At 42.2% G+C, this 24,542-nt stretch overlaps 1 protein-coding gene across 1 annotated transcript; it reads right to left on the bottom strand.

Annotated features, from left to right (window-relative positions):
- Window positions 1-6: 6 nt before the first annotated feature.
- SAMD3 (sterile alpha motif domain containing 3) lies at window positions 7-18,468 on the bottom strand. Its single transcript, XM_088130510.1, is given in 8 exon segments — window positions 7-182; window positions 2,456-2,551; window positions 11,316-11,376; window positions 12,841-12,853; window positions 15,092-15,278; window positions 17,556-17,680; window positions 18,384-18,450; window positions 18,453-18,468. Coding segments are annotated over 8 exon segments (741 nt in total).
- Between the last annotated feature and the right edge of the window lie 6,074 nt (window positions 18,469-24,542).

Below are 24,542 nucleotides of genomic sequence, written 5' to 3' on the forward strand. Positions count from 1 at the left end.
TTTGCTTCACAGAGGAGAGAGGCCAAAACATTTAAGCACATTGCACAGCTTTTGGGGAAATGGTATCCCAAAGACACAGTTGGAAGCCGGAAGAGCGGCCAGAGCCGTGGCTAATTTCTCCCTTTCCACCTACAAAGAACATTCACACACATTTATATTAAAGGGGCATTTAATTTCTAGCACTGCTTATTTACACTTTCACTTGGTTTAGAAAAATACCTGTAAGCATCTACTTACAAAATTCCTAGCATGACTTGTATAGATGAAAAATGAAGGATTATGAACATCATGATTCTCTCAGAACTTGGCAGAGGAAGATTCACCTGCCCCTCTTTTAGCTCGTGTTATTAACTTTGTGAGTCTACCTGCAAGGACACGTGAATTGGTAGCAGTTTCCTCTTCCCCCGCTGGCTGGACCATTCCCGACATGAGATGATTCAGGGCAAGGGGAGACACGTGACAATGGCTGCTTCTGCCATTTTGTCGATTTCCAGCTTACAAAAATGTAGCAGATTCAGGATCCAACCCTGTTCCCCTAACTCATTTACAGCATATGCTATTGTATGTGTGTGCCTTTGAGTCAGTTTTGGCTCCTGGCAACTGCCTGCATTTTTCTTGGCAACATTTTCAGAAGTGGTTTGTCACTGGCTTCATGCCTAAGGCAGGACTACAACTCACGGTCACCTGGTTTCTAGCCTGGTGCCTCAACCCATACACCAAACTAGCTCTCTTTACAATCACTTAACACCTTGTAAGTAATGAACTATTACTGTCCCTATGAGAACAATTAAGTTCCTCCATCTCTATGCAATGTCAGAAGTAAAGGCAGTGCTGAATTCAGAGAAAATGGCTCTTTCCTTGGTGCTTATCATTTAACCCAGGAATGACAGCTCAAGAATTCAAATTGAAAAAGCAGACTAAGTAATAAGGTGATTACCAAATAGGAGACTGAACTGCTGGCTCTCATACTTAATACTAAGCAATTAAGTATTGCTTAGAATTTCAGAAAGGTATTGTCAAAGAGCAGATAAGACAATCTCCACATGTTTGCAGTGATTTAATGGCCAGCATTAATTGCATCTTTTCCCAAAGATTTTATTTGAGGAAAAAAATAGTGCATTGTTCTCTAGGCTACCCACCAGGTGTTCAGCTCTTTACATACCTCATTAACACCAGCAAAACAAACACCAAATCTTCTCTAATACATCTGGCAAAAGGGAAGACATGGCTGTCATCTTCACATTTGGCAAAGATGTGGGGGGAGGATTATTCCAGGATTACACAGCACTCAAGAGTTTTCAAGAGCGAGAATGGTGGCCAAAGCAGAATAAATTTGGAATTTTTCCTTGGTGCTTGATATAATAAGCTGGGAGGTTTCCACACACTGTCAACATGACAAAGGTGTTCATAATCTTTAGAATGAGAAATTAAACTTTTTCTTTCCCAGCCAAAGACTGTAGACTGTTTAGATCTGTGTTTTTCAAATTTGGCAACTTCAAGATGTGTGGACTTCAACTCCCAGAATTCCCCAGCCCGTATTCTGGGAGTTGAAATCCACACACCTTAAAAATTGCCAAGTTTGAAAAACACTGGTTTAGATTCTACTTAGAATCCAATGCAATGAGTCTGGTATGAAAAGCTATTTCCCAATACCTTTTTGGAGATGAATTTAATTCACAAATAATGACTCTTGTTCATTTATTGTTTTAAATTCCAAACTGGTTATACCAGACATTTCCAAGTGTTTTCATCCAGGTGTTATTTCAGACTTTTTAAAACAGAACATCAATTTGATTGTTCTTCGCCCAGTTTGCTGTTATTGTGTTCTCGGCATATACTTCAAAGTTCTCAAGGGCTTTCTTATAAATATCCTTGTGCATTGGAAATTGAAACTCTGTAAATAGCTAAAGTGGGAAAACTGAGACGTGATCCAGAAAAGGGTTTTTAAGAAACTCTCCCCACTCAAGAAAATAGCAGACTTAAGACTCACTCTTTAGTTGCTGTTTTGAGCAACAGCTAGGCACAATCCGAATGTCAGCTGAGAGGCCCTGAAAAGAAGTTGTGTAAGTGTCACTCTCTTGGCAGGATAACATAATATCCTGCAAGAGATACAGGGTGGGATGAAGTTCACTGTGTACAAAGTCCTTTTGGTTTCGCCAAAAAGCCCAGAAACATGCCAAATCCTACATAAGTTGTATGGCTGATACAGTTATTTTTGCACTATCCTAATCAATGGAAAATGCAAAGCAATGGTCCCCGACCCAAACCATTTATGTTGCCAACATGTTGTCCAACAATAGCAGGGCAATGCATATGACAGTGGTTCTATTAGGCAGATCCCAGCTGGAGCCTACATTGTTCTAATAAGCACAAATACTCAGTTTTCTATTAACATGCTGAAGCACAGACAATGTACACAGTAAACATTAGGAACAGGGTCTTACAGACTTCTTACAATGGGAATAGTCTGAGGATTTATCACTTATTCCTAAACTTTTGGCTGTTCTATTATCTACTTCTACCCAATTTTTCTGTCTTTTCATATATTTTCCTTAAGTATTCATTCATCCCACTGTCAGATTCTTCACTGTGAATATTGTCAGCGTACTGGGCTGTGCCTTAGTTAATTTTACCAAAGTGCATTTTTTCAAAGAATGGCCACCAGTGAGGAAACGGCAATGTAACCCTAAACCAAGGGCAGCTCTACCGTTAAATGAAATGAAGTGTTACAGCTGCTTTAAGCAGTGGAGTAGGACAGGTGTTAAATTAGGATTATGCCCCCACCTTTTGATCCACCATTTATTTATTTTGCCCTTTTGATCATTCATTCATTCATTCATTCATTCATTCATTCATTCATTCATTCATTCATATTTGTGTGCCACCCATCTCACAGAAATGTGACTCTGGGCAGTATATGATAAAACCATAAAACAATAATTACAAAAAAATACTCTAAAACATCATCATCGTCATTGTTGTTGTTGTTATTTTAAAAAAACTAAAAAGGGTAGGGAGAGCATAGATGTTACACACAACGTAGCCACCTCATTAAATCCCCATTTCCATGAGATCCCTGCAAGTCTGTTGACATAACCAAGTTTTAAGGGTCTTCTGGAAGGACATCAAGGAGGGGACCAATTTCACCTCAAGGGGGGATGATGCTCTGCAGGGCAGGTGCCTTGTTTACTGTCGCCCATCCCATCAGGTCCAGCAGAAAAGGACTGTCTCCTGGGTCCCACCAAACATAGTTCCTTAGCAGATGGGACCCGGAACATTTGCCGGACCTGATGGAACAGGTGGAAGTAATTGGGAAGAGGTGATTCCTCAAATAACCCAGCCCCATGCCATGAAGGGCTTTAAAGGTCAAAACCAGCACTTTCAATTGGACCTTGAAGCAAATGGGCAGCCAATGCAGCTCATGGAGCAGAGGTGTAACTTGTGCCATTCTAGGAGCACACTGCCTGCATGGCTGCATTTCACACCAACTGAAGCTTCCAGATACTCTTCAAGGGCAGCCCCATGTAGAGTGAACCACCTGGGAGGTGACCAGGGCATGAGTGACCATGAGCAGAGCCTCCTGATTCAGGAACGGGCACAAGTGGCACATAACTCAAAACTGTGCAAAAGCCCTCCTAGCCACAGCTGCCACCTGCTCTTTGAGCAGGAGTCACAAGTTATACACCAGGTCTGTCTGAGGCAGTGCAACCCCATTCAGTACCAAAAATGGTATAGTCCCAGAACGAGAAGGCCCCAAAACCCAGAACCCCTCAGTCTTGCCAGGATTCCGTTGAAGCCTGTTGTTCCCCACAGCCCCAAACACCAAGAAAGGACATCAACAGCATCGCTTAACTTGCCAGGGTCAGAGATGATACCTCACCCCATGGTGACAGATGAGCTCACCCAGGAGCTTCATGTAGATGTTGAACAGGCATGGGGAGAGCATTGAACCATGTGGCACCCCACAAATTAGGGGCTGAGGGCAGGATCTCTCCCCCACGATCACCACTGACTGCTATCAACCCCAGAGAAAGGAGAAGCAGCACAGTACTGTGCCACCCACCTCCAATCCCCAGAGCCAGTCCAGAAAGATCAAGCAGGTCAAGCAGAGCACGGAAAGATGCACAACCCCATCCTGCTCCTGCTAGAGATCATCCATAAGCACAACAAATGCCGCTTCCATACCATACCCAAGCTTGAAACCTGACTGAAAGGGTTCCAGTTAATCCGCTTCCTCCAGGGTCCTCTGAAGCTGCTGCATGACCACCTTCTCCACCACCTTCCCCAAAAAGGGGAGGTTAAATACTGGAAAAATTTCCAGTATAGTAGGGTCCAATGATGGTTTCTTGAGGGGGGGGCAAACAGGTGCATCCTTAAGAGATGCAGGAACAACCCCCTCGCCCAAGGAAGAATTCACCACTGCCAGAACCCACTCACACGACACCCCCTGGTTAGCTTCAGTTAGACTGGAGGGGCATGGATCTAAAGAGCAGGTGGTTGAGCTCACAGCCCTAAGGACTCTGTCCACTTCCTTAGGCCCAAGAGGTTCAGACTGTTCCCAGATACAGAGCAAGACTCTACCCCGTGCACCTCCTCAGGACCTGCAGCAAGGCTGGTGTCCAGCTGAGAACAAATTCAAGCGACTTTATCTGACAGGTGCTGAGCAAATTCTTCTGCACAGCCTTCAGGGGGGTCTCCACACCCCCTCTACCGAAGAGGGTACATGTCACCCAAAACAGGACCATGGGACACCTATCTGTGGATGCAATAAAGGCAGATAGGTATTGTTGCTTCACTGTCCTTATCACCACGAGGTAGGCCTTAATTGCAGCTCTAACCTGTGTTTGGTCGAGTTCATCCCTCATTGTACACCAGTGATGCTCTAGATGATTCTTCTCCCATGTCATCTTCCTCAGTTCCTCCATAAACCATGGAGAATGGCAGGTTCCATGAGAAGGGAGAGGTCACATAGGTGTGATCAGATCCAAGGCTTCGGCAGCCTTCCTTTCCAGGTGACAACCAAGGCCTCAGAAGGACCATGCAGCAGACCAGCAGACACAACCCCCAGCTCCCTCTGAAACTCATCTGGGTCTATCAGTTGCCAAGGGCAGACCAGTCTAATATGTCCTGCCTTCCTGCAGTGGATGCCAGCTGCCCTTCTGATCCATCATCCTGAGCAGCTACTTCATCATGTGTTACTTTGAGAATCGTTTCATCTATATAGTTGATGGCTGAGAGGAGAAGGAGAAGGAGAAGGAGATATATGGTATATAGATATACAAGCTCAGAAGCCAATCCTAGTGAACTTAATGAAGCTTGATTTTGAGTTAATATGCACAAAATTACCCTAGAGTAGTACCATCCTAATGGGACACAACAGGGAGAATCTATGCAGATGAACAACCAAATTCAAAGCTTCGGTCTTACTTATTGACTGCTGCTTTTTACTATTTTCATTCCAGTTGGATGGTATACTCCTTCCTCATCCAAGGATTTGGGGTGGTGTGGAGGAGAGAAGGAAAGTAGATTCTAAATCATCCTAATACTACCAAAAATGTCTCTTTTTCTGTAATGCTGGAGATACAAATGCAATGGCAGTGATGTTTTCCAGTACTGTATTTACAGAAAAGAAGGCCTGTATAAATCCTACAGCCTTTGGGATCCTCTCCCAGGGATCACAGGATAGGAGCATTTATTCTGGTAAATGACTTCCAGATGCACAACATTTCTCAGAGATGTTCACATTTTTCAGTTTTTCAATGACAGTCAGTGTTTCAATGCTAGACAGTTCTCTCAAGCTGTCTTCTAAACTTTACTTTTTAAACAGATGACTGAAGGCTTTACCAAGCTAGGTATTAACACTGTCAAACTAAATATGGCCACAGCCATCAACTTCTAAAATAAAGAGTTATTTTCTTTCTATATTTGGTGAGAATAGTCTCTAGATGTATTTTGTAAGATAAAGGCATCCCTTTGTAAGTATTTTTCTATCCATAATATCACTGGAAAACTGGAACCCTTAAGTATATTCCAGTGAGTTAAAAACACTATTTATTTGTCATTATCCCCTGCACCAGAATGCCTTATTTGATGCCAGTTTGGTGCCAATTTAGTTATGCGTTTAATTATCTGGAGAAAGAATCCCTCCTTATAATCACCACAATTAAGTAATTTAAACATTGGTTTGAGCAGTTGATAACTCTGTGCTAAAAAGAGGATTATTATAGTGTTACTAACTAAATCTAATCTCACCAGTAACTACAGGATAATACAACTAGTAATTATCATGGGTAGCTTTAAAACTGAATTAGCATACATGAAAAATACAGGATTAAGTTCCTTAAAACTAAATTCTCCTCTCACCCCTATGGGTGGTATGTGTCTTACTCAATCTCAGGTCCCCTACCAGAGGCCGGGGAGTTTGAGGGTTCTGCGCAGTATCTTAGCTGTTCCTAGCACTGCAGTCTTCTGGACAGAGAGCTCTGGTGTTGTTCCTGGGATCTGTTGGAGCCACTCTCCCAGCTTAGGAGTCACAACCCCAAGTGCTCCTACCACTACTGGGACCACTTTGACCTTTACTTTCTACTTTCCTCCTTCAGGCCCTGGTACCTCTTCAGCTTCTCATACTCTTTCTTCCTGATATTGCTGTCACTTGGCACTGCTACATCTATCACCGCTACTGTCTTCTGGTCTTTGTCTACTACCACGATGTCTGCTTGATTGGCCAGTACCTGCCTGTCCATCTGGCTCTGGAAGCTCCACGGGATCTTAGCCCTGTCATTCTCCACAACCTTCTGTGGAATCTCCCATCTGGACTTGGGAGGGTCTAGCCCATACACTGTGCAGATGTTCCTGTACACAATGCCAGCTGCTTGGTTGTGCCGTTCAATATATGCTGTTTCTGCCTGCATCTTACACCCTGCCACTATGTGTTGGACTGTCTCTGAGGCTTCTTTGCACAATCTACACCTTGGGTCCTGTCTAGTGTGGTAGACCCTTGCTTCTATGGATCTGGTGCTTAGTGCCTGTTCTTGTGCTGCTATGATCAGTGCCTCAGTGCTGTCTTTTAGTCCAGCCCTTTCCAGCCACTGATAGGATTTCCCAATGTCAGCCACCTCAGCTATCTGTCGATGGTACATCCCATGCAGCGGCTTGTCTTGCCATGGTACTTCCTCCACTTGAACTTCCTCCCATGTCTGCTGCTGCCTGAGGCATTCTCTCAGCAGCTCATCTTTGGGTGCCATCTTACTGATGTACTCAGTATGGATGCTCTGGGTTTCGTCCAGGACAGTGGCTTTGACACTCATCAGACCCTGCCTGCCCTCTTTGCAGCTGGTGTACAATCTCTGGGTGTTGGACTTGGGGTGGAAACCTCCGTACATTGTGAGGAGCTTCTGGGTCTTCACATCGGCAGCCTCCATGTCTTCCTTTGGCCAGCTCACTATACCGGCAGGGTATCTGATGACTGCCAGGGTGTACATGGTAGGGCGTATATGTTGATGGCATGGATTTGTTCTTCCCATTGAGCTGGCTCTTCAGGACCTGTCTTATCCTTTGGTGGTACTTGGATGTTGCTGTCTTCCTTGCCTCCTCATCATGGTTCCCATATGACTGCGGGACACCAAGATATTTATAGATGGTCTCTATGTCTGCTATGTGGCCCACTGGTAGTTCCACTCCATTGGTCTTAACTATCTTCCCTCTCTTTACTATCATCCTGCCACACTTCTCCAGTCTGAATGACATCCCAATGTCCTCGCTGTAGATCTGTGTCAGGTGGATCAGTGAGTCGATGTCTCATTCACTCTTAACATACAACTTGATGTCATCCATGTAGAGGAGGTGGCTGATGGTGATTCCACTCTTGTACTTGTACCCATATCCAGTCCTTGTGATTATCTGGCTGAGGGGGTTTAAGCCTATGCAGAACAGCAGTGGGGACAGTGCATCACCTTGGTATATGCAGCACTTGATGGCCACTTGTGTGAGCTGTCTTGAGTTGGCTTCCAGTGTTGTCTTCCACAGTCCCATTGAGTTCTTGAGGAAGGTCCTTAGCATCCTGTTGACTTTGTATAGTGCCAGGCATTCACAGATCCATGTGTGTGGCATTGAGTCATAGGCTTTCCTGTAGTCAATCCAGGCTGTGCTCAGATTGGTCTGCCTAGACCTTGAGTCTCGGGCGACTGCTCTATCTATGAGTAACTGGTGTTTTGAGCCTCTGGTGTTGTTCCCAATGCCGTTCTGAGCTGTGCTCATGTTCTGGCCCATATGGTCTTGTAGCTTGGCAGCTAGGATGCCTGATAGAACTTTCCATGTTGTGGGGAGGCAGGTTATTGGCCAGTAGTTGGATGGTGCTGTTCCCTTGTGAGGGTCTTTCATGATCAGTACTGTCCTTCCTTGTGTTAGCCAGTCTGGGTGGGAGCCTGCTGCTAGCAGTTGGTTCATCTGTGCTGCTAGGCATTCATGCACTGTTGTTAGTTTCTTTAGCCAGTAGGTGTGGATCATGTCTGGGCCAGGTGCTGTCCAGCTTTTCATGTTCTTGACCCGCTGTTGGATGTCTGCTACTGTGATGGTGACTGGTTCCTGTTCTGGGTGATTGCTGTGGTCTGCTTTCAGGTCCTGCAGCCACTTTGCACTGGTATTATGTGTCTTCTCTTTCTCCCATATGTGCTTCCAGTACTGTTCAGTTTCTGCTGCTGGTGGCTCAGCTGTTACTGTGTGGTTGCACTGCAGTTGGGAGTACACTTTGGATGGTTCTTTGGAGAACAGGGCATTTTATCTTCTTGGCCTCTGCTTCTCTAGTGTATCTCCTTAGCCTGGCAGCCAGTGCTGTGAGCCTTTGCTTAGCAGTCTCTAGGGCTTCAGATGGAGTCAGGCCCATATATTTTTTCAGTAGCCAAGTCTTATCCTTAATCTCCACACCCTTCTGTAGTTCCACCAGCTGACTGACTTCTCTCCGAATTGCCTTGATCTTAGCCTCCAATCTCATTTTCCAGGGTGTGTATGTACTGTTGTTCTTCTTGATCATGTAGCCAAGCATTTCCAGGATTTCAGCAGTTGTAGCGTATACCAATTCATTGGTTTCAGTTATGGTGGTAGTAGGAGGGCCAACTAGCCCTCTTGGAGCCTCTGGAGGGCTCTGTTGGCATCTTCTAGCATACTGTCTGATGGTACTTCTCCACTGAGCCTTGGTAATCGGACTCGAGGGTTGACTGTAGCTAGTTTATCCATGATCTTATGCCTCATATCAGCCACTGTGCTCTGTAATGGAGGGGGTGGCAGTGATGTTCCAGCTTCAGGTGTTGGCTGCACATCCAGTTGTTCTTCCAGGTCTGCTTGAGTCTGGGTTGTAATGTGGAGTTGGTCTATCTCAAGTTGTGAGAGCAGCTTCCTCTTCACTATGTTGAAGTGCTGGGTAACTAGTTGTTTCTCAGTTAGTGTGGATGTAGGCCTTCTGTCTATCCATAGTTCCCTCATACATTTCATATATCCCCTCTCATTAGGTCTGCTGTTGTAGTAGCAATACGTGTGTGTGTGTGTGTGTGTGTGTGTGTGTGTGTGTAAAGATAAACTAAGACTTTACTTAGAATCTTAGGGTGCATTGCAACTGATCAAACGTATTAAGAGCAACATTTCATCCAAAACTAACATGGTACCTACCAGTTTCATTATAATTTTTTTCTGTATAAATCAAATTGCAAGAAGCAAGGATACATTGGGAAAATTTTAACAGAATCTAGGTATCCTCCAGATTGAGATTATAATTTCCAGAATTTCCTGTTATTTTAGCCATTATGGCTTCAACACACCTGGAAATCACCAGGTAGGGGAAGACACTTCACTTATTTGCATATATACAAAAACAGTGAAGTCACCAGCAGGCCATTGATAAATGAATGACTATCTCTATGAGAAAACATTTAACAGAATGTGACAACACCTGCTAGATCTTGTCTGAGCTTGGAAGCTAAGCAGAGTCGGGCTTTGTTGGGGTTTGAATGGGAATCCTCCAGAGCAATGTTTCTCAACCTTGGCAACTTTAAGACATGTGGACTTCAACTCCCAGAATTCTCCAGCCAGCAAGGCTGGCTAGGGAATTCTGGGAGTTGAAGTCCCCTTGTCTTAAAGTTGCCAAGGTTAAGAAACACTGCTCCAGAGAATACCAGCCTATAGGATATACTGGGAAGTTGAAAAACATCGTGGGAAAGGCCAATGACAAATCATTGTGACCAAGGAATGGCTGTGTCCATATATAGTATTCACCAGGGACAAACTCAACTCTTTAGAACAACTGAGGAAGACAACTTCAGTTACTGTCCATGCAGAGTGAATTAACAATGCTGATAATGTTAGAGGCCAAGTTTATGGGACAGAATGTCCTCTTCTCCTCTGTACAATCTCCTGCACTGCTCCCACAAAATAAAACCAAGAGCACTGGAATGATACACACGAGCATGGGAAGGAATAATTGTCCCAAATCAAATTTGGATCATAAATGTAATTTCATTTAAGGAAGTTCATGGAAGAAATATGATCAGTTTTCTTCTCACCTCTGAAGTCACTCTGTATCCATCCCCTTTCATTCAAGAAGGCCTTTCCTTCCTGACCTTTAAGTGACTATTGGAGAGCTGAACCACTGAAATCAATGGAATTTTAGGATTCAATCTTGGATTCCTTTTGGAAATCAAAAGAAGACTCATTATTCTCTAATGGGTAAAATGGCTTCTTTGGTTGGAGGAAGCTCAACAGAAAAAGATCCAGCCTTTTCCTTCTCCAGCATGGACAGTAAGAACAGATATGGCCATTAGTTCTCTCTATTTTCTGATCCCCTCATGAGATGGATGAGAAGAACAAGAAGTTTCCCACTTCCCATCATTACCTTCTCATTTTCTTCTGCTTCTGATCCTGCTTCTCACTATAAGGAGTGGGCAAGTGAGTAGTCAAGATAGAGGCAGCAGTTTTATAGTTCACACATATTGTTCTCAGGATCCATTCCAGGCATTCAACAGATCCCAAGCGGTTTAATTCCAGTCACACTGCTAAGTGTTTTTTGACAAAAATCTAGGAAAGGCTAAATTATTATTTTAAGGAATGCAATTCCAGCCCATGAACAAGCTACTACATTACTTCCTACATTTAGCTCATCCCATTCTAAAATTGAAGATTGATGTAGAATGTAGGGAAGAAAAGGGGAAAAAAAGACCTACTTTTAATCCTGTCTATTGCATCTCTTCCATAAAAATGTAATTGCCTATTTAATTCAAGGAGACAGCAGCAAAGTAGAACTGCATTCATTTTAATACTCACAAACCCACTTTCATTCTCATCAAGAAAAGGGTATGCCCGCAGCAAATAACTCACTATGTTGTTGTACTGCTGAATGATATGATGTACATGTTCATTTTGTGTGCACCGACAAGTCAGTTTGTTTAACGTTCCTTATGGAATATATTAAAGACTTAAACGCAGAAAAAAGAACAATGGCACTACAAACAAAGGCTTTGAATCTTTTTATGTTAATGTTTGCCTCTAGCCTATCAGCAAATTGAACAAATTATAAGATTCTTGGTTTTTTCCGTTCATTCATCTGCCCAGTCTTTACTGTTGCTATTACCACTTTCAGCTGTAAAATAAACTGAAGGGCATCCAGGAACTTGAGACAGGAGAAGGTATGAAGTTCCAGGTGATCAGAGAGTGAAGAGAATTATATGATACTTTACTAGTATGGTACATCTGTTTTTAAGAAGTGCTGATTGAACTGTGTTCTTAGCACTGTGAGCTCTATTCTATATTCTCTGTCTTTAATCTTCACTGAGAACTATACTAATTTCAAAGTTTTCCATTCTAAAGACACACACACATATACACACACACACACACACAAATCTCCTCTCACCCCTATGGGTGGTATGTGTCTTCCTCAATCTCAGGTCTTCTACCAGAGGCCGGGGAGTTTGAGGGTTCTGCGCAGTATCTTAGCTGTTCCTAGCACTGCAGTCTTCTGGACAGAGAGCTCTGGTGTTATTCCTGGGATCTGCTGGAGCCACTCTTCCAGCTTAGGAGTCACAACCCCAAGTGCTCCTACCATCACTGGGACCACTTTGGCCTTTACTTTCCACATCCTCTCGAGTTCCTCCTTTAGGCCCTGGTACTTTTCCAGCTTCTCATACTCCTTTTTTCTGATGTTGCTGTTACTTGGCACCACTACATCTATCGCCACTGCTGTCTTCTGGTTCTTGTCTACTAACACAATGTCTGCTTGATTGGCCAGTACCTGCCTGTCCATCTGGATCTGGAAGCTCCACAGGATCTTAGCCCTGTTATTCTCCACGACCTTCTGTGGAATCTCCCATCTAGGCTTGGGGGGGTCTAGCCCATACACTGTGCAGATGTTCCTGTACACAATGCCAGCTACTTGGTTGTGCCGTTCAGTGTATGCTATTCTTGCCTGCATCTTACACCCTGTCACTATGTGTTGGACTGTCTCTGAGGCCTCTCTGCACAGTCTGCACCTTGGGTCCTGTCGAGTGTGGTAGACCCCTGCTTCTATGGATCTGGTGTTAGTGCCTGTTCTTGTGCTGCTATGATCAGTGCCTCAGTGCTGTCATTTAGTCCAGCCCTTTCTGGTCACTGATAGGATCTTTCCATGGCACGTCCTCTGCTTGAACCTCCTCCCATGTCTGCTGCTGCCTCAGGCATTCTCTTAGCAGTTCATCTTTGGGTGCCATCCTACTGATATACTCCTGGATGCTCTGGGTTTCATCCAGGACAGCGGCTTTGACACTCACCAGGTCCCGCCTGCCCTCTTTCCAGCTGGTATATAGTCTCTGGGTGTTGGACTTGGGATGGAAACCTCTGTATATTGTGAGGAGCTTCCAGGTCGGCAGTCTCCATGTCCTCCTTTGGCTAGTTCGCTATACCAGTATCTTGTCCATGTATGGTTTGTTCAAGTAGCCCACTTATTGTCAGATTGTCCTGATTCCCCAACATCTGGTGCAGACCTTGTTAATCTGGGCAACGTCCAAGCAGGCATGACTCGCTTAGTTCAGAGGGTCCTCCAGTCAGAATAAGCCAGCACCCAGGCTACATCTATCAGAAGCAAGTAGAAAAACACTTTATTTCTTTAAGTTTTCCCAAATTGTTGTAAAGTAATCTTCTGAAATAAGGTGTCTTTCAGAGTGTTGGAATACATTTCTCATACCCCAGCCATTCAACAGATCTGAAGAATATCAGATGGTAAAAGTTGTCATAACACAATATTAGACCGTCTCCCCATGTTTTCCTACATGTTAAACCTACCACATCGTCTCACTACTTCTAATAATAGATTATATTTCCTCTACCAAACATCTCCTTCCCAAATGGTATAATCAGGTCTCTTTCAATCAACCTGACTTCTGTGATGTCATGGATACATCTGTGCAAAAGTGGTTTGCCATTGCTTCTTCCAGGATGATTCTTTTACTTCCTGATATAATCTACAGCACCAGTATTCCCTGGTGATCTTCTATCCAGGCACTCACTAGGCCAGACCCTGCTTAGATTCTAGGTCCAGACAAATTTGGCTACGACAATATTTCTCAACTTCAGCTACTTCAAGACGCTGGCTGGGAAATCCTAGAAGCTGAAGTCCTCACATCTTAAAGTAGCTGAGGTTGAGAAATACTGGGCTAGGGGCTACTACCTGTTGTTCAGTTGGTATCAACTGAAACATCTGTGAATAAAATATGTTATCATTGAACTTACTGTATGATTCTGACTATAAGATTCTACATCTGGCTCTACATCTTGCAAATAATTTCTGGAATCATTCTTTACAGCATTTACTGTGAGATATTTTGGATGCTACCCATCAGCATTTTTCTTCATGCCTTATTACTAAACTTAATTTAAAATCTGGCAAATTGGGCAACATTTGGAGAATGCCATGCAGGATGCCAATTATCTCAACATCTGTGATAGATAATGGTCAGGTCATTCTTCCTGGCTCTCTGCTTGATATCTTTATCCTAAAGGAAGGGACCCTGCTAGAATCTGAGTTTACAGTACATATTTTGAACTACTAAGTAGTTCAAAATATGTACTGTACTAACTGCTTATTTTCCTGCATACTGTGTTACTCAAGCATAAATGAACAAAAGGAAGCAAAATCTAAACACGATTATCTCATGCAGCAGTTACTGGTGAGTTAACAGTCAGGTCCCTATTCTAGGGGTTCAGCACATTCCAAAGAGAATCACTGCTGTTTAGTCACCCTGCAAAGCAGGTGAGCACTTTCTTCACACCCTTGGATCATGCCCCCCCTCCCCATCCAACTACTGTAAAAATTGGTGATATAAAATGCTTGCTCTACCATGGCTGCAGAAATCACATTATGCCGTACAAATGGAAAATAAAATAAAATTTATCTTCAACAAAGCATTATTGCATACGACGATAAAATGGTGTTATTTTAAAGAATAGGATGCAGTCACTAAAATTCCCTTTTCAATGTTTTCTAGACATTGCCAAAGAAAGAAAATAATACATCCTACCTATTGAACCAAATTGGCCAGCTTGATCTCCAAGCTTGACCTTTCCCCATTTATTTCATCTTGCTGATCTGCATCACAGACAAGCCAGATCTATTCACCATATTGTTAGGGGCAAAAAGCCTTGGACCTTCCTATGAGTAGTACCTATATCTTATCTAGAGTTCCGCTGTACAGGTGAAGAAAAACATGGTAACATTTTTTTTTTTACCTTCTTTCTAGCCCAGGATCTGTAACCCTGTTTCTCCTCCCCAAATTGGTATAGATTGATGACTAGGAAGTTAAGCCAAAATTTGTAGGCCATCATTCCCAGAATTTACCAAGTTGCTTTGCAAAAGAATAGATGTAACAAACGGGCTAGATCCTGGCTGTCCTCCAGGCTTCTCCATTTGATTCCAGCTTCGTGGCAGCTCCTAATGCCTTAATTGCATCTTACCTCCAAGCATCTTTCAAGACAAAGTTCACAGCAGGCAGAGATCAATTCATTATCATCCTTATAGAAATTCACCTCACATAAGGCTTCTCCTACAAGGCAGAATGCTAAAAACAGCCATACTTACAGCGATCCATCACAATACTTTATCATGTCAGCTTGCAAGAATTCAATTATCCAAATTTCCATACTGTGGTCAGGGTACTTCCCCTCTGCTAATACGCATTTGACATCATAAGGAAACACAGGCAGAATATGCGAATGGGTTCATTCCAGCACTTGCTATCTTGCTAAAACATGTTTCATGTTTTTTTCTATTAAGGGAAGAGGACACAACTCTTATTAGCTCTTTCAATGCTAACACCCTGGGGATTTTTAAAACCTAGTCCTGTCAACTGCTTCTTTATAATCAAGGACAAACTAACTTTGATTATAAAACCAAGTCTTTATGTTACCATAATTTGTTCTGCTGAAAGGTGGAAGAACATTACATCTAATGTTATTCCACAGATTCTATCCAATCATTTGAATGCAGAATAGGTTTCTTTTTCAAATTAATGTGCTTTATAAGAAATCATCCTTTCCTGTCATGCAGAGCTCAGACATGAAGCTGTTCAAGCACTCTCCATTCATATTATGGATCATGCAGAGTGCTCAGCAGAAGGACTGTTCAAAGGTCAAAATACAATCTAATTTAATGAAGTCATTAGTCCAGGGTTAAAGTCAGGTGTAATGATGGCCTTATTTTCTAACATTTGTATTATTTTAATTGAACACTCTTTCAGGCCTGTTCCTCCCAGCTTCTACATCCCTTGATCCAAGACACAATGCTATCATGAGTCTTCTTTCCACCTTTCTCACCCCAAGAAGTATATGCATATAAGTGTTTCATTCTGTTGGGGAACACACCTTCTTAGGATAACATGTCTTAGAGTCGAAAGCAGCTATTCAGTGAATAGCAGCAGCAACGTAAGATGTTAGTTTAAAATAGTTTAAACTTAAGGTCTTGTAAGTTAATCTTCTTGGCAATATTACAAATATTCAGATATTTTTACCTAACATATGTTAGGTAATAACATATGATTTTCTCATTTATTCACTTTTGTTTAAGAACTTTTTGGTTAATGGATCCATTGTTATGGTTTTCATTAATAGAGAAAGTGTTGACTTGCTATACAGCTGGCTGAATGCCAAGGGTCCTGTAATAAAATCAAACACTGATTGGTTATAACTTTTAGTTAAGTACAGCTATGTAATGATATTACATAAGATTTTTTTCATGGCAAGGAAAAGTAACAGAATGCACCAATTTTCCTCTGTACATAAAAACTTTATTTTTTATAGATAGTAATTTTATTAAAGATTACAATTTACAATAAAAACTAATACAAACTAAAAAAAGAATAAAAAGAAAAAATGAAGTTGCAGAAAAGAAAAAAAATAGAAAAGAAAAAATAAGAATACAGTAAAGAAAAAAAATATATAATGAAGTGACTTTCCCCTTCTTCACAACTAGTATAAACAATTTTAGTAACTTATCACCTTCTCTTAAAATATAGCAAATGATCTCTTCTTCCCATATACCATCTCTTATCTATAAACAAATGCATAAAACCTCATCATTTCAGTCCTTATGTCAGCAAAAGTCCATTAAGGGCTACCAGAGATAACAACATTTAATCTTGATCAAATAAACCAACTTCATAATCCTTGTACATAAAACTTTCAATGTTCAGAAAACTTGTACTTGAAATTATCAGGGAATGGAAGCTTAATGGAACATATGTCAGAGTATCTTTCTATTTGAAAGACACTAAAACAAAAAAGCATGAACCTTTCTGGTAATTTATCAAGGAATTGTTATTAAATTCTTTATCAGAAAATTGATGTACAGTAGAGTTAATGTACAGTAGAGTTAATCAAATTTCATCATACAATTTCTCTTGAGAATATAATTGCCAAACTGGAAGCCTATCAACATGTTTTGAAGAATGCAAGTGAACAGAATTCTTTAAAAAAGGTAAAACAGAAAAATGTAATCTGTCATTACTGCAATAGGAAAGGGCTTATTAGAGGGGTATGCAGACTTTACAGTGCTATGACTCATACAACAGAGAAGGATAAACATCTGGTCTTTGCTGACATTTGATGAATAAACTTCAAGAGATAGATGTAGATGTAGATATATAGATAATTTGCTAGCTGTATTGAGTGGCATGTGTGTGTGCTCTGATCTGGATATAGGAATTGGCCGGAAATGTGCTGGGAGTCAATTAAAGTGGGAATTACCCACAGTAATTCTCCAACAACAATGACAAAGCATGATTAAACTAACATTTCTAAAGTGCCTTATAAACTCAGAGAGCTTTTAAAAACTTTTTTTTCTGCATTCAAGTACATCAAGCAAAGAATATTCATTACATGTTTCACTAAGCTTTCAAATGTATGGCTTTAGGAGCACTCTGTGAGTGCAAATGAATGAGCATTACAACCCAGAAGAGTGCCATTATTTCAGCTACTTTTTAAAAGAGGCTTACCCACTAGTTGCTCCTAGTGTCTCAGGGGAGAGCTGTTCAGAGAGAAGGGCCAGCCCCCCGTCCATTCTTTGCATGTTTTAATCAGATCCATTAGCACTGTCTGGTGCCCAATTTTCTTGATCAATTGTTGGACCATCCTATCACTGAATGCCAAGAGAGCACCTCTGTTCCCAGGTTCCCTTGCGGAAAGAATCAAGTAATAATTACTTTTTTATTCCCCTTTGCTACTAGTAGGCAAATGTTTCTGACCAAAAGGCACTTAGAGTCTTTTTGCAACTATTCAGGAACAGTGCTCTGTAAAAATTGCAATAAGCAATTGATTTGGACCACATATTACCCCCTTTTCGTTGCATTAGAGGATTAATCAATGTTCTTACGATAGGTATTAACTTTTTAGACTCAGTGAGCGTCCAGGGCTTAATTGCCAACTTTAGTCAGGAGCCTGGCCAAGGTCCTGTTTTGTATATGCAGAACTCTTTCCTCCAATCACATTCATAACCATTAGGCTCCACTTACCTAAAAAAGTTGGAAGTATATGAAGTTGAAGAGGCTACCATGTTTACAGTTACTTCCAATGCTGTATGAATCAACAATTAAAGACTTTAGGGATAACTTCTGGGTTTACTTCACCATTCAGGTTTGGAAGTAAAAATGCCTTTCCTAAACTCAGAAACCACAATCCCACAGCAGGAGAGCTAGGAGGCAAATATTTACTTGCCAAAGGAATAATTTCAATCCAGGCTATACACAATGAATAATTCAATATATATGACAATCTCATTTTATTTAACTCATCGATTTATGGCATACACACATAAATATTCATTTTATACATGCCTGCACAAATGCAAGTGTACAGAGAGAAAGAAATAGGGTACACACAGTCTACCATGAAATTTAGGAACCGGGTCTCCCAAATTTGTCTCCTGCAACCAGTTGCAGACCTGATAACTGACCAACTTTCCATATTCAGATACTTTCATGGTAACTTGAAGAATAATATCTATTAGTTTGAGGATCTCAGTTCCCCCTTTCTCCAAAGATCTGCATAGGAACTCTTTTTTGCAAGGCTGATCAAAGCTTCCATCCCACAACATTAACATAATTCATTCCACTACTTTTACATGCTACATTCATGCCTGCTTGAAAGCAGCTAGTTTCATAGTGCCTTTTTCACCTGCTATTAATATTCCACTCTTGTTTTTGTCTGTTCCAAACAGGGGGCATAATACTTCATAACACAGAGCACTCCCAAATCCCACACCATTAACACTCAGGTTTCCACACAGACATGAGAAACATGTGGAATTTACTACCACCATCATGCTCATTAGGAAATGGCTGAGTCAAGTAGACATTTGCCCAGTAACCTTAGCCCAGTAACCCTGTCTGCTCCATAAAGAAGTTAGTCAAGGGAATACTTTGGTCCAAAGAGAAAACACAGTGAGTCACATGCAGCTCTTCTGAAAACATGTGCATGATCTATTTCAAGGAAACAAAGATCTTTGTGGGCAACCTTTCTGCTCCTCAGAGGACTGAACTATTGGGGCCCAATTCCTATCATGCGACCACTTTAAGGAAGAGCCCAGAGGAGTCAGAGAGAGAGGAAAAAAAGAGGCAGTTGTCTTTCCTATGATCAGTTGCCCAAAAGGAGTCAACAAACAATGGTGTCTTCTGGTCTCTGGTATGCAGGAAGCATTCTCAGTCTAATTCTTTCTGGTCTGATACCACAGAGAGGGACAGCAAAACAAGGTAGCAGTAGATTCTGCCTTCTCTGGTTTGTAGCTCTTTTACAAAGCTCAGGGGAGGTATTACCATAGGGAGGAAAGGAGAGGTGGGGACCTCTTGGCAGGAAAGTCATCTTTTCTGATGGTGGTGGAGAAGGAGAGAATCTCATTTAATGTTTCTTTGGCTGAGCTGCATGGCATCCTGGACAATAGACTAATTAGTCATATTTAGCTGATGCAAACCTAGCCCATGTGATTAGTTTATGGGTTAGAGCATCGTGCCAACTCAGAACACTATATTAATTCAGTAAATTGTGTTTCACTTAATCATTGTGTAAATATAGATGTTTCTTTTCTACTCCAGTTCACTCCAGAATGCAGCAGCATGCACAGTGCTGGGTGCATCTAGATTTGCCCATGCTACACCTCTGTTGCACAAGCTGCACTGGCTCCCGGTTTCCTTCGGGGTGCAGTTCAAGGTGCCGATTATCACCTTTCAAGCCCTACATGGCACAGGACCAGGTTATTTGCAGGACCACCTCTCCCTGAGAGTATCTGCCCATCCTACCAGATCAGATAGGGTAGGCACACTCCAGGTCCCTTCCCTGAAATCTTGCCATCTGGTGGGACCTTGGAAGCATGGCTTTTCTCTGGTTATCCTACCTTGTGGAACACCTTCCCCCTGGTGAACTGGCAGGCCCCCACCATCTTAGCCTCCTGGAAGACCATCAAGTCCTGGCTTTTTATCCAGGTACTGGGGTACAGTGAAGGTGTCTGGGGTTGGGAATGGGTTTGGGGTTTTGTTTTATGTTTTGATGGTTCTGTGGTTAATTGTTGCTGTGAGCCACCCAGAGTTGTGCTTTAAGATAGGCAACCATACAAGTCTTATAAATAAATAAATAAATAAATAAATAAACAAACAAACAAACAAACAAACAAATAAATTGCTTTTCTTTCAAAATAGAGCCAGTTTGGTCTGGTAATTAAGGTGTCAGGCTAGAAACCAGGAGACTGGGAGTTCTAGTCCTGCCTTAGGCATGAAAGCTGGCTGTGGGTGACTTTGAGCCAGTCACTCTTTCTCAGCCCAACTCACCTCACAGGGTTGACGTTGTGAGGAAGGAGTATTAGGTATGTTTGCCACCTTGCCACCTATAAAAAAGAAATAACACAGGTGGGATTTAAAAAATCTAAAAAAAATTGCTTGGATTCGTTCTCAGTTGGACGCTGGCTTTACTGCAGGTCCAGTGGAGGTGTCTAGGGAGGAGTCTCGCCCTGTTCTCTGGGAATGGTTTGAACTTGTTGGACCTTAGGAAGTAGACAGGGTCCTTGGAGCTATGAGCTCAGGCACCTGTTCTCTAGATCCATGCCCCTCCTGGCTTGTGAAAGCAGCCTGGAGGGTGTCATGTGAATGGGTTCTAGTGATGGTTAATGCATCTCTGAGTGAGGGGGTTGTTCCCTCACCTCTTAAGGAGGCCTTGGCTCTCCCCCCTTTTCAAGAGCCATCGCTAGGCCCCACTATATTGGGCAACTTTCGTCCAGTATCTAACCTCCCCTTTTTGGGGAAGGTGATTGAGAAGGTGGTTGTGCAACAGCTTCAGAGGACCTTGGATGAAGCGGATTATCTGGATCCCTTTCAGTTGGGATTCAGGCCTAGGTATGGGATGGAAACAGCATTGGTCATGCTTTTGGATGATCTCTGGCAAGGGGGGGATAGGGGTTGTGCATCCATCCTTGCCCTACTTGACCTCTCAGTGGCTTTCGATACCATCAACCATGGTATCCTGGATTGGCTCAGAGGATTGGGGGTGGGCAGCACTGTGTTGTGCTGGTTCACTTCCTTCCTCCAGGGCCGATTCCAGTCAGTGGAGGTTGGGGAGGAGAGATCCTGCCATCAGCCCCTGTTATGTGGGGTGCCACAGGGTTCGGTGCTCTCCCCCCTCCTATTTAACATCTACATGAGACTGCTGGGTGAGCTCATCCGTTGCCATGGGGTGAGGTATCATCAGTATGCTGATGATACCCAATTATACATCTCTGCCCCTGGCGAATTAAGCGAGGCTGTGAATGTCTTATCCCAGTGCCTGGAGGCTGTGAGGGTCTGGATGGGGAACAACAGGCTTCAACTGAACCCTGGCAAGACTGAGTGGCTGTGGGTTTTGGGGCCTTCTGGTGCTAGAGTTATGCCATCTTTGGTACTGAATGGGGTTGCACTGCCCCAGACAGACCTGGTGTGCAATCTGGGGGTCCTCCTGGACTCACGACTCCTGCTCGAAGAGCAGGTAGCAGTGGTGGCTAGGAGGGCCTTTGCACAGCTTCATGTTGTGAGCCAGTTGTGCCCATCCCTAGATCAGAGGGACCTAATCACTATCACTCATGCCCTGGTCATCTCCCGTTTGGTGTGCTCTACATGGGGCTGCCCTTGAAGAATATCTGGAAGCTTCAACTGGTGCAAAATGCAGCAGTGCAGGCAGTTATGTATGCCCCTAGGGCGGTACACGTTACACCTCTGCTTCGCGAGCTGCACTGGTTGCCAGTTTGCTTCTGGGTCCAATTCAAGGTGCTGGTTTTGACCTTTAAAGTCCTTCATGGCATGGGGGCGGATTACCTGAGGGATTGCCTCTCCCCAATCACATCTGCCTGTCCCATCAGATCTGGCAGAGAAGGCATGCTGTGGATCCCGTCTGTTAGAGAATTACATTTGGCAGGTCCCAGGAGGCAGGCCTTCTCTGCCGTGGTGCTGCCTTGTGGAATCTCCTCCCCCCGGAAGTGAGATTAGCTCCATCCCTCTTAACATTCCATAAGTCCCTCAAGACCTGGCTATGTGATCAGGCCTGGGGCTCTCAGGGGACCGGGGAGTTTTTGTGATGGCTCCCTTATTAATTTTATCCCCTCCTGTTTTGTGTGTTTTTACAGTTTTTTATATGTAGTTGTTTTTATGTATTTATTTTTTAAAATGTTGTACACCGCCCAAAGTCACCTTGTGTAAGATGGGCGGCTATATAAATATGATAGATAGATAGATAGATAGATAGATAGATAGATAGATAGATAGATAGATAGATAGATAGACAGACAGATAGACAGACAGACAGACAGACAGACAGACAGACAGACAGACAGACAGACAGACAGATAGATAGCTTTTCAAGACCTGATAAAAATTTGACAGTCAGCATCTTTATTTTATTTTTGTGCCAACCAAAATAGCATAAAAGGGTATGCCATCTTTTGAAACCATTAGAGTTCCTCATCTGACAAAATGTCCAGTAATATATTGGTGAAGAATTGCAGTGGGAACTAAGAATTTTAATTTTGTTTAATATTTAATGTGATTTTAAAAAAGGAAACAACTAAACAAAAGGGGAGCAATCATTATAACTGAATTTAAGCAATTTAAATTTGTTTACTTTACATTATAGCATGTGTAGTTTTATCCAGCCCCAGGCACTTTTGGGAATGCATGCCATTCCAAAGTGAAGCTGATCGTCAGCGTAAAGACATGGTATACCCAATTTGTCATTACTTCTCTGCTAATCCAGCACAGTTGTTGAGCATAAGGTTAGAAAATAAAATGTATGATCTGATAACCTTTCTGAATTCCTGCATCTTAATTTGGAAAATGTTGTCATGTTCCTATATGTAATGCTACCCCCTACAACTCTATATAAAAAATTCCTACACAGTTCTCATATCTTGCACAATTTGTCTGAAGTTCTCCTATTTGATTTTAAAAATCTAAAAGAATGCAATATCTTTTTTAAAAATTGTGGCAGCAGGTTTGACTAGTTAGGACAACAGAAGCCAACACTTGTCCCACAAGGAACAAGCAATAACAAGTGTGAGAAATCATTATTTGCTGACAACTTTGGTGCAAATTAAAAATCACACCTCACTGTTATACTCCTTGCTTCCTTGAACAGATAATGATTTAAAAAACCCAAACTCAAATATAAAATAGTATTTTATTGGAAAGATACAGTAACTCTTATTACACTTCTAAAATTCCACATTAACAGAGCAAAAATTCTATTGCTTTAAAATGCCAATGTGGGTACTTTAATCCTTAGTTCTTAAAAGCAGAATGGCTACATTTAATATTACAGTAAACAAAGATAAGGAAAGCTGAAGTTGTAAGTGTATTTATTATTGTGTCACTGACAAATTCCACCTAATACGTTTTCTCTATCCCTATGTTGCAAATATAATCTCTTAGCTATCTAGCACATTTTGGAAGTCTAACACTGCATCCAATGAGTTTCTAATTCATGCCAGTAGTAGCTTTGTCAGGCCTGCGCACAGTCCTCACTTGATCAATTTCTCTGCACACACTGGTAGCGACTTCAATGAAGTTCCAGATAGCTTTACTGGATCCTTAAGTGAAAGCTACTAAAGAAAACTGAGTAAACAGATAGCAGAGATTCTGCGGTCAAGACCAGGGTCTAGTTTGGAAGAGATGCACACCATGTGTCCTGAAAAGTTCCACAAGTTGTTACAGTGGGCCACTGAGATGCCTTCTCTTCAGGATTGACCAATTGTACCTGACTCTTTTGTCATTTGGAATAGCTCCACTGGAGCATGATGGAGGAAAAGGTCAGCAATCATTACCAGAAATATGTCCTCAGATATGCTTATCTCGAAGTCTCCTTCCAGCATTGTTGCAGCCATCTTCCTACCTGCAGCCTCCCTCAAACCCAGGGAAGACTCAGATATAGCTTCTCAATGTACAATCAGGCTATGGTCTTCAGTTTCTTGGACATTGTCCTGCATTGTGGGATGTAGAAAGTGAAGTGAAAATTACAAACTTTGAGGTGGGCTGAGCCTACCATCTGATAGAGTGAGGCAACCACCTCAAATGACAAATGCTAGAAGGCACAGTGGTATGTTCAGTACGTATTTTTCTCCTGTACCATCTGTTGTATGATTACCTAACTTAGCCTGTTACCTTTGACAGTCCAATTCTATTGCTAGTGTTGATATATGATAAATAATGTTGAAATAAAACTGATCTATCTGGAATGGAAAAGGGCACCATTTATCTTATGCCTCTGACAACAAGGGACTTGAGCTGATCACTCTGGAGGATATTTCAAATTCCTTTTATTTATACTTTAGTATGAAAGGAGAAAATTTTACAGTTACTGGACCGTGTGTTATACTGTCAGTGCCTTTACTGGTAATTACTGACAAAATAATTTGCAATGCCTTATGTCTGGATGCAAAGAAAAGCACTCCCATAATCTGAAATTTCTGCTCATGATGCAATTTACTTAAAAGCTGTACTTTTTCACATCAGTGCCTTTCAAGTTAAGTTCAC

This window comes from Python bivittatus, unplaced genomic scaffold (assembly GCF_059951505.1).
Source record: "Python bivittatus isolate LINGU-HERP-01145 unplaced genomic scaffold, Pbiv_v1 ctg000020_np1212, whole genome shotgun sequence".
In the NCBI taxonomy this organism is placed as follows: domain Eukaryota; kingdom Metazoa; phylum Chordata; class Lepidosauria; order Squamata; family Pythonidae; genus Python; species Python bivittatus.